The 11327-nt window shown below is 38.6% G+C and overlaps 1 protein-coding gene across 1 annotated transcript in view; it reads right to left on the bottom strand.

Moving 5' to 3' along the window:
* Nucleotides 1–10496, bottom strand: part of Wif1 (WNT inhibitory factor 1) — an 81400-nt gene extending 70904 nt beyond the window's left edge. The window contains exons 1-2 of the mRNA XM_019205989.2: nt 10000–10496; nt 9396–9535 (exon numbers count right to left, since the gene is read on the bottom strand). Coding sequence (XP_019061534.1) covers nt 9396–9535; nt 10000–10147 — 288 coding nt within the window. The 5' untranslated portion in view covers nt 10148–10496. The remainder of the gene's footprint in view (nt 1–9395; nt 9536–9999) is intronic.
* Nucleotides 10497–11327: the final 831 nt, after the last annotated feature.

Consider the following 11327-nt stretch of genomic DNA (forward strand, 5'->3'; position numbering starts at 1 on the left):
AATAGTTTCCCTGGTGTGAATATTCTGCAACAATGCATAAGATTCTAATAAGATTACTGACATTTAGAAATGGGAGGAAAGGAGCTAAAGGTGTAGGGAAGGTGTGATACGTAGGGGAAGAACAAAAAGGGAAAAGAAAAAAATGTGAGAGAATGAAAAGATGAAAATAAAGTGTTTGTAGATGGGGAGGGGAGGAGGGGGGGAAGGGAGGGCAGAGGTAAGGGGAAAAAAATGAGAATCAAGACTTGCCATGTAAAGGTACATGATCCCAACAATGAATGTAACTGTACTGTATCCCTAAATGTACCAATAAACTCAATAAAAATAAAAAATAAATAAAAAAAAATAATTGTTAGAACCCTATCACTGGGTGTATCTCAATCAGAGACTGAGAGACCACAATTCATGGATACACTGGAGTAACAGTGGGCTTAACGACCTGCATGAGTTCTAGAATCTTTTCCAACTAGGCTAATAAGTGTCTTCTAAAGGTACAGCCCGAAGAGACCAAGAATAAACTATGTGAACATGAAAAGGAAAACAAGACATCAGCCCTACATAAACGAGCAATTTTTTTTTTTTTTTTTTTTTGGTACTGGGGATCGAACTTGGGTCCTTGTGCTTGTGAGGCTGGTGGTGGAACCACTGAGCTAAATCCCCGGCCCTTAAACAAGCAATTTTTTAAAGGAAGAAACATATACAGTAGACACTTAAGTTACAACCATCCTGACATAAACAACTTGGGGTACCACCAGAATTTTAGAACCAGAGTCAAGTTACAATCTGAATGCTGGCTGCTTGTGCTTCCAGATGGTCTCAGATACAGATTTAACCCTGAAAGAGTTCTGGAAGGCACATTCCGACATTCTTTCCTGTGTGGGGTTAACTGAGAAATCCTTGTTCAATGTCTCTTTAAGAACACTGAGATCTGCCTGTATACAGGAGAGAGACTTTGAAGCTGTGTAGAGGAGCCTGAGCCTTCAATTGACCAACCTGAGTTACAACCAATCCTCATAAATGAATTGAATTTGTAATTCAAGGGTCCATTGTAATCAGTATGTAATAAAATCATATTTTTAGGGATAATGAACATATAAGAGAAAGCTCATCTTCCAACCACTAAATATTTAATGGGCAACTGAAATGAGTAACAAAGATCACAATACCCAACATGAATCTGCTAGATAGATGATCCCTGAAGCCTCAAATAATGTTGAGATGGAAAATTCCCCAAGAAGTTATTTTTACATTGTCATCTGCTGACTACTGCTATAAGGGACAGCAATATAAGTACAACCTGAAATCCTAATCAAGTTCTAACTGTAACTAGGAATATTAACTGAACTTTCAAATGGTAGGAATCAAATGGTTTCACTAAGAACTCATAAGCCAAATATCAGGGTGATTCTACAAGGGTTTTGGGAATCCATTTGGTCACTACCTTAAGTATGAGATGTCCCATATGGACTTAAGATGTGACTTCTCCCAGGGGTACACCCATGACTGATGCCGAAATAAACCTTACAGATATAGGTGTTATCTTTACCAAGTCCTGCAATATAGGCTTATTCAGACCTATCTTCATTCCCCACAAACTAGTTTCCTCCTTAGTTATGGATGTTTTACCTGGGACAGCGTATTTGCTCTATCACCTAGCAACATATTGACATTTATCGTATCTATCTCCATATCATTAATAGCAAGAAAGCAGAATTCATTAGGCTCAGTTATCCCAAGTACACACAATCTATGAAGTGAATCAGAGCAAAAGTTGGTCTGGTTGGGCATATTGTAATTTTCTGGGTGTCAGAGTACAGCCCTATACAGACAGAACCCTATACAGACAGTTCACTCTCCCACCCACCACAGAGCTAATGCTCTGTCCTCAGTAATGTCAGAGCATCTTGCTTATACTGCAATTATAAAATATTCAGTATTGTGCCATGGTTATTTTGGGCCATATCTGTTCCACACCAGACTGTGATCTCATTGAGAGCAAACTTCATATCCAGTTCACACTGTTCTTTTTAGTGTTCAGCATAAACTTTGGCATTAGGTAGAACCTTAATAATTTTTATTGAATTGAAATAGAGAAGAAGGAGAAGGAGGAGTAGAGAGAGAAAGAGAGAGAGAGAGAGACAGAGAGAGAGAGAGAGAGAGAGAGAGAGAGGGAGGGAGGAGGAAGAGGAGGAGGAGGAGGAAAGAGAGAAAGGGAGAATATCATGTGAAGAATAACATTCATATGCCTATCTGAGGAAACCAGGAAAGAACAGTAAGTATTCTGTGACTTTGGAGCTTTAAATAATGATCAGTTTTCAAAGAAAATAAAATACTTGATGAAGCAGACTTATTCCCAATAACTTCATATCCAGTGTTCAACCCCTCCTTCTTTAAACTGAAGGATCACCTGACAAGCTTAATTTCTGCATTTTTATTGTACTTTTCTTGATGCTTAAAAGGTAGTGTGGGAGTTAAAAAGAGATTCTAAGTCAAAACATATTGTTTTTCTTATGTAAGCTCCCTCTTATGTTCAAAGTTCTAGAGTCCATTAGAAAAGTAAACGGATTTCTTAAAGTTCTATGCACTACCAAAACTACTATGCAGTTCTATGCACTATGCACTACCAAACCTTTGCTATAGTTTTGTGTCCTAGTTATCAAAAAAAAAAAAAAGAAAGAAAGAAAGAAAAAAGAAAAGTCATCACAAAACCCTTCCAAAAAATTAGTATGAGAGAAGAGATGAATGCAGGTGTAGAGAAGCACTGTCTACCCAACACATAATCAAATTGTACTCAATACATCCCTGGGGTAAACTTGCAAGACCTTGAGTCCATTCACTCTGTGGTACACCAGGCATAAACCTGCCTGGCATAATCACCTTGAACATTCCTTCCCCTTTAAGAGCTCCATGCATTTCAACACCCTGGGCCCTCCATGTGACAGGCTCCTCAGACACACACCCCAGAGGATCTGACTCATCCTTTGGGAATTAATTCAAATGTCATCAATTCCAAAAGCTCAGTGAGACACTGTTGGCTCCTTTCATCCCTCAGGAGGAAAACCAGTGGGTTCTTTTGTCTTCTCAACCAATCCCGTACTTTCTATCTTCACTTGGGTGATGAATATTTGTTTCCTAGACTCTGAGCTTCCTGAGAGCAGATTCTGAACTTATTCCTCTTTGTACGTTCTGTACCCAACTCTGTGTTTGTTGCCTGAGTGCTTGAATTAGAAAGTCTGCATGGACTATCTCCTGTCCACCTCGGGTTCCTGGAAATGTAACCAAGTTACTCATAGAACTTTAGTAAGTTGACTACATCACATAGCAGAAGAATCCCTGATCTGACCAAGACTTCTCTCGAGCTCCAGCTCTAGAGAATGAAGGACATTTTCACTCTTAATTCTCAAAACTGTTCCCTTGGAATACTCATATTATTTATTAGGAACTGCTGAGCTACAATTTAATAGAAAATAAAGTGCTTTATTAAGTATTGTACCTTTCTACTTCACTACAATAATTTCAAAGACTTTTATTTGTGCAAGTAATTTAAAATCAGGAATACTGGTGAAGGGTTTGTTTATGCACTTTTACACCACTGTGGAAGGACGACATAGTGGAGTTTACATTTATGTCGTGTAAATCTGTGTAGACCCAGATGTGGCTTACAAGGTACCTTGTAACTCATCTCCACTAAGCGATAAAGCCTTTTTTTTTTTTTCTGGCAAAAGTTTAAGAAACTAACTGCTGTTTTCTATCAGCAGATACAACAGATGGCTGGCACATGCCTGCTTTGCTAAATGAAATGGGTTCTCTGCAGAATTACTCTTTGATCCCTAGTGGTATGTTCACAACACCACCATGCAAAATACCACAGTGCAGCAGATCTAAACATTAAAATTTTAAAGCTGTCCTTTTGATATGAGTACCTCCTTTAAAAGCCATGCCTACAGTATGTAAACATATTCACATTCCCACTTTGAAATCATGAAACAGGGGTCAGAAAACAAGACATTTCCTTCAGTTGGTGACATTAACCCACATTGTGTGATAGCCAACCCCAGGATTACAAAGGTACAAAAGCACTTGGGTAATAACTATAGTACCCTAACAATCATAACTCCATTGGAAAAAACTGTGGACAGTACCCAAATAGGGGTTCAAATAACAATAAGTACTCCTATAACTTCAGGGTTGGAAAGAGGTGTTTAAGGGTGTTTGGCAGTTTCTTTGTAGCTAGAGAGGAAGTATTTGAATTAAAATTATCCTCAATTGTTATTCTTTGATTTTTGTCAAGAGAGAAAGGCAATAATAATAATAGGCCTTTGAGTTCAATCAGTCCAATATGAAACTTGAGACTACAAACTGCAGCCAAAATTTAATAGGACCAGTGCTATGTCATATCAAATACTGCATTAAAAAACTAAGCTATCTTGGGCTTTAAGGGTACTTAGTAATGAGACTGTGTTATCCACTCGATATGACAGAAACATGTCAATAGAACTGCTGTTGTTTCTTTTTAATTAGCATATATGTGAGTCATTTGTCAAAGAAATGGTCTATTTTGTTTCTCTTTTTTTTCCCCCCAGTGGGAATTTCCTCACATTAAAGCTGAATTTGGATTGAACTGATTGGAGCCATTCACCAAGGCAGCACTATGCAGGCAAAGTACTTAAGTTTTCTTTATACTTCTTTATAGCTATTGTTATTATTTCTGATAAGATCACAAATTCATTTAAATTTAACTTTACATGTTGGGAAATGTTTCACTTGATACTTGATATTCTATTTTTGTTGGTTATACATATAAACAAAGGAGCATATTTCTACAATTTAACCCCATATAGCCAATTCTGCAATATACATATCCCAGGGCTGTCTATAGACAAATTCTCCTCTTCCATTCCTCTATCCAGAGCAACACTTTACAGTTTTGTTTTACAGTATCTTGAAATTGAGGGAAATGAAACTACACCATTGACTTCTACTGGTTGTAAGAATTCTGCACACATTCATGATTTTAAAAAAAGCTTACTCCATGACCTGGACCAGTTAGTTTTGATGCCTAAAGCTTGTTTAGTGATCCAACTGGTAGATTTGAGGGCAATATAAGCTGGTTGTCTTCACTCAGAGTTTGTACTCCACAGATACAAACTTTGGCCCAACACTTGTTATTTGTCTCAGAAATCCAGGCCTTTCATCACAAGGAAGATGGAAGACTAGCACAGTTTAGTTTAGCATAAATCCATCATCACTGCTAAAAAAACGGTAACACCAAACATGATGCTTTATTAACTAAGTACTGAATTACAAGTATCTCAAGTTTATGCAACTGATAGAACATATTATAGTTGTCAGGACTATATGATCATTATAAAAGAAGATATATTTATAAAAGCAGTATTTATTATACACCAAACCTGTTCATATGGAAATCAGCAGTGGTACCCAAATTTTAGAACTCAGATTGGTCTAACAAAACTTCTCATCCAATTTTTACTTGAAAGCCATTGGGTTCAGAAAGTGTTCTTTTCCAAATAAAATATTTAATTAGATAGTGCCTAATGTAGAATCAGACAGTCCCTGCCTGTCTCAAATTTAGATAAAAACATTAAGGCATGCCTCAATGAAAAATATCAACTATTAAAAAGTTATATACAATAATAAAAGATATTTCCCCTTAATACCAAAGATCCTTTAAGCCTAAGCCTCTTCGATGAAAACTCTTCTCTCATCTAAAATCCTTGAATCTAAGAGGCATGCCAGAAAATGAGTATTGTATGAAGGGTTGATAAAAGTATACAGTGAATGTTTAAATTTTTTAAAGATTTACATTGCAAATAATACTCCTCAAAAATACCTCGCTCACTTCAGACACACTTATCCCATCATTCTTGCCACTTTCTGAAGTAGTTCTAGAAGTCTTCTTTTGTGTCTTTACTAAATGTGATAAAAAATATGGTGAATGCATCTGCTGTGTACCATCTACCAAAAAAGCAGAATTGTAAAAATTACCATGTGTCCTCATCCATCTTACCCACTGGATCTGGTATTGTGCAGCTTCTGGCTCTTCTCCAAAGTCAAAATGACTGTGAAAGGTAAATGGTTTGAATCATTTCAGGACATCAAGGCAATCGTGACAACACAGCGGAAGACACTCATGAAAGAGGACATGCAGAACTGCTTCAGAAAGTGGCAACAATAAATAAGTGTTTGAAGTGAAGAGGAGTATTTTGAGGGGGAATTAATGGCAAAATGTCATTAACTGTAATACTTCTTTAACTTAAGCATTCATGATAGCTTTCAATGACATAGTGTATGAGAAATACAGCAAAATTATCCATCGAAAACAAGAATTTCAGAAAGAGAGAGAGAGAGAGAGAGAGATTTGGAACAGGAAAGACTTCTTAAGCAGATTGTTTTATACTGCAAAAGTGAGACTCAGATAAACACTAATGAATCCTTTGGACTCTAGATATGATCACCCATGAAAGCCATTTGCTTTGGCATTTTGTTGAGTGATGTATAATATAGAAATGATGTCAGATAATAAATAAGGATAAAGTATTTATAATACAGAACATCATACATTTTTAAACTTATACAACTTTTTATACATATTTAGTTGAAAATCATTTTTAAATTGCACATCAATATACATTCATTGTGGAAAAAGTAAAACATAATAGATATAAATGTAACTGATGTTTATCCCTAGGAAGATTAGATGTTGATTAGATGCTTTTTTCCTATGTCTGCCAACCTATTCCCTAACTGAATCAAACTGAATACAGTATGTCACAGGCTAATTAATTTGTCAAGAACATTTTCCCATGGCCTCAAATAGACATCTGAAGTATCCTTACTATTGCTTTATTATATTCTGCTACTGTTGCTGGATATTTAAGTTGTGACTACGCTTTTACTGGTATAAATAGCATGATGCAGAACATTCTTGGATCTATTTTTTTATTCACATTTATGATTATTTCCTGAGGATAAGGGTGTAGAAGTAAAACTTCCCATTCAAAGAACTGTATCAAGCTGCTATCCAGGCAAAACTGCCCTGCAAAATGATTCACACAAACATCAGCAACATATGTCTGGGTACAACTTCCCACATACTGGAGCATTTTTTAAAGGTTTGACCAGCTCAATGTGAAGAAATAAACCTCACTGTAAATTTTATTTGCAATTTTTCTGAAGGAGACTATGAACACTTTGGTTACTGGACTGATAATTTACTGGAAGTAGATAACACATTATTGCCTCTACTAGTCCTTAATCCTAAAGCTAGTTTAACTTCATCTACATGTTGCTAAGACATTTAAATATCGAATTTAAAGTTTCATTAATCAAGTATATGTTCTGTTTATATATTATAGAAACGCCTAAGTATTTGATATGGTTTAGATGAAATACCTAGGTAATGTTATGAATTTTTAATTTTCCCCATAAATGTTTTGATGTCACTTGGCTTTAGCCATAGGTATGTTTCAAAATACTTAATTACATTGAAGTCATTTTTCTTATCTTCACAATTTCCTTGTATTTCTAACTTATGGCATAGAAATCCATACAACTTTAGAGAGTAAAATTAATAATATTTAAGTAATATTTTAAAATACATTGCTGTTTGACACTGTGTAGATTTTCTCCCTTACCAGCCAGATATTAAATTTCCTGTAGTTACCTGTATCCTGAAAATATTGAGCATGAGGGAAAAACAAGTGCTAGATGTTTCATTTTATGCCAGTTCTACTATGTTCCCCAACCTTGACAAGACATGTTCTTGAGACTGCATGCTATACCATTTCATTTTGTACTGGACAAGCATATTTGCAATGTTTGCAAACATGTACTGTTACAAAGCAATAAGAGACAACTGGCAGCCTTTGTTTCAAATTTCATTCTTCAGAATATGAAATCATATGCAGAAAAATGAAAAGAGCTATTGGCATTTTCTGCCTCTCTTATAATTACCAAATGCTTTTAGCTAGTAGGGTGTAGTTTAATCTACCTTCTAACAGTTCTGATGAGCCCATAAAAGTATGAGTAAAAAAATGACCTTAAAAACTACATAATTAATATTGAGCCTATCTGATAAGTGACCAACCACAAGAGAGGAGATTTGAATGAAAAGTAAAGGAGATAATAATGAAGGCCCATTCCATTGACTTATGACTGATTTCATAGCACTCTAAATTTAACTGTTCATGAAGAGAGAACTGCAGGGAGAAAGAAACAATCTCCCTATAGAATAACAGGAGCCTCAGTGAACTTATCTGAAAACTGGGTATTAGAATACTCAACCTTCCTGTCATGAACGTCAGTGGATCAAAAAAAAAAATTCTTTTTAACCACATAACATGGAAGTATTGAAGGGTCTGGATTTGATCTATTTTAGAAGTAGAATTTAAAAAAAAGAAACAGAACAAAACTGAGGGAGAAAAAGAGCTGAAATGGTCACACCCATACTATAACAGGCAATTAGAGGAAACCATAGTAGTTTACTTTTATAAAGTGTTTTCTCTATCACATTCTTCTTGAAAATAGCCATTTAGGTAATTTTAAAACAAAAAAGAACACAAAATGTGACTTTTAAAATTATATTACAATGATTTTCCTAGTAGATCCATTATATTCCCTAACTGTACCACAGAAATCAAATGCACATAAGCATTTTATTCTCTTTCCATTTATATTATGCTGACAATGTATAAAAGGTAACATACAAAGATTCTATTGTGCTAAGGAATAAAAGGAATGCTTCATAAAAATAAATTCCAATTTTCTTTTCTGCAGAAAAGTATTTTAAATAGTAACTTTGAAAATCAATAGGTTGCAGTATTACAACGTTCTTATATGACACCTCTTGAGTCCATGAACTTCTACCAAAAAAAAATATACAGCATTCATACTTCAGTGAATAACATTCACCATATCAGTTTTAAAAAATGTATAATGACAAACTACTCAAATAGACATAAAATTTTGTTGTAAAGTATAAACAATGTCACAAGTGATTAGTACATACTATAGAAAATATTCTTTAAAGTATTATGTTACATTTTAATGTGTCCATGATCACAGAAACAGGGTGATGTTGGCATTTGAGGTATTTATATTTCCGGCAGCCTCAAGACACTGAGTCTTACTTTTAAAAGTGAGCTTAGGGACACTGCTTATCTTTTTCTCTTTTTTTTAAACTTTCCTCTTATGTGACAACTCTAAATAAATGGAAATTCATCTTTTATTTGATTTTGTGATCCTATGAGAAGTTACTCTTTAAAACTGTAAAACATACTACATACATACACTACTATTTATTTCTATTTGCCATCAGGCAGTACGATATCAAAGGGCAATTTTCTCCACCTTTTCTGGTTATCAGAACTTACCTGCCCTGAAGCTTGCCAGGTAAAATTCATGGAATGGATGTTGACAGGAATAGCTGGCATTCTCTGCTGTGCTTTTCTGAAATCATGTGTAAAAGGGGCCATTTTCCCCTCAGAAACAATCAGGATATCTTCTTCAAATCCTGTTAATAAACAGAACTATCAAACTAGGTGCACTGCAAAGAATCCAAATCAAAAGTATCATACAAAAAGGAAACCCAAGAATTAGTATGGATCACTTCTTTTAACAAAGCATCTGCCTTTGGTACCAACCACGCTTCCAAGATTACTTTTCCACCTGATGTAGTAAGGAGGATGCTAACGGGCACACGCTTTCAGGGAAAAGAACAGGCATGGATTAACTGGTGCCAAGAAAAAAAAAATGCTGAACCTAAACACCTAAAACGTAGGTCGGTAACAACAAACAAGTGTCATGGGCTTTGGCTTCTCGAGAGAAGTTTATAAGGTTTCAGGTGGAAAACATCCAATTCAAAGGGGTGGGGGTTTCCTTTGGAAGTGAAGTTTTAAAACATACTAAGTGCGTATATCCCCAATTTATTGGAGTGAGGACGCATGCAGGGTAAGGTGCTGGGTGCCAGGGCCTTACCTATGAGCACTCTCGCCTGGTGAGCATCGATCCACAGGTACAGGCTTTCCTCCGGTGGCTGCCCGGCCTCCACCCACAGCGAGAGCAGGCACGGGAGGATGCTGAGGAGCCGCAGCGCTGCGGACGGGAAGGAGCTTCTCCTGGCCATGCTGCTGGCGACCTCCTCGCTGCTGGCGCAGCTCCTGACGCACCTCGACAACCTGGGGCCGTTAAGTTCTCGGCTGGGCTTCAGCCCTCTAGCCAGAGCTGTTTCCACTTGGACAGCTGGGCGTGCAACCTCCTGGCTGCGGTGCGAGAGCGCCTGGGAAAGCTGGAGAGGAGGGAAGGAGAAAGGAGGGGTTGCGCAGGCGAGACGCAAGGCTGACCAAGCTGGAGTTGACAAAAAGCCCGGCAGTGCCAACAGTCAGGGGGTCAAATACAGCAAGCGAGCGGACGGGCCGGAAGGGTTGGCGCAAGTGAGAGTCTAGCCAGGAGCTGGGTCAGCTAGGCCGCCGGTAGGGGGGGCGCTGTGGGGGCGCGCGGGAAGGAGAAAGGAGGGGTTGCGCAGGCGAGACGCAAGGCTGACCAAGCTGGAGTTGACAAAAAGCCCGGCAGTGCCAACAGTCAGGGGGTCAAATACAGCAAGCGAGCGGACGGGCCGGAAGGGTTGGCGCAAGTGAGAGTCTAGCCAGGAGCTGGGTCAGCTAGGCCGCCGGTAGGGGGGGCGCTGTGGGGGCGCGCAGGGGCGGAGCCCTCAACCGGGGAGAGGGCGCCCTGTCCCCGAGAGCCAGTGCTGCGCGCGCCGGGCACCTGCGGTCCGGACGCCCTAGGATAAGCGCAGGCAAAGGGACCCCAAGGACATCACTCGCCTCCTCTTCCGGCCAGGAGTGGCGTTGGCAGGGTTGCGGGAAGCACTACCGTAGATTGGGCGCTAAAGATAGTGAGGATCCCTTTTCTACCCCGGTGCTAAGCTAGGCGCAACTGCCCAGAGGGCCGACTGCAGGCTCTCGGTTTGGCGCAGCGCATTCCTTCTTCACTTGCCGAATACCCAACAGGTGGCCGAGGTTTCTCTCAGTGGTAAACCAGCAAGGCCTTGAAGAGACCCCCGGGTTTTTGTGATTCCGGTACCTAGTCATACCTGACCCCCTGAAGGTAGGGGGCCCCTGAAGTCTTGAATATCTTCGCATTTGAGGATAGTTTATAAAAAATTGGACGTGCATGAACAGTTCCTGAAATCACAGGCGCTTGAGAGCAAGACCAAGGCTCTGGCCCGGCCTGTGGGAAATGTGCTAGGCAGGCAGTGGGGTCTGTACTGCACCCCGCCGTATCCACTCGAACACCAGGGCAAA

Source organism: Fukomys damarensis, unplaced genomic scaffold, assembly GCF_012274545.1.
Source record: "Fukomys damarensis isolate Sample0158 unplaced genomic scaffold, DMR_v1.0_HiC HiC_scaffold_15, whole genome shotgun sequence".
In the NCBI taxonomy this organism is placed as follows: domain Eukaryota; kingdom Metazoa; phylum Chordata; class Mammalia; order Rodentia; family Bathyergidae; genus Fukomys; species Fukomys damarensis.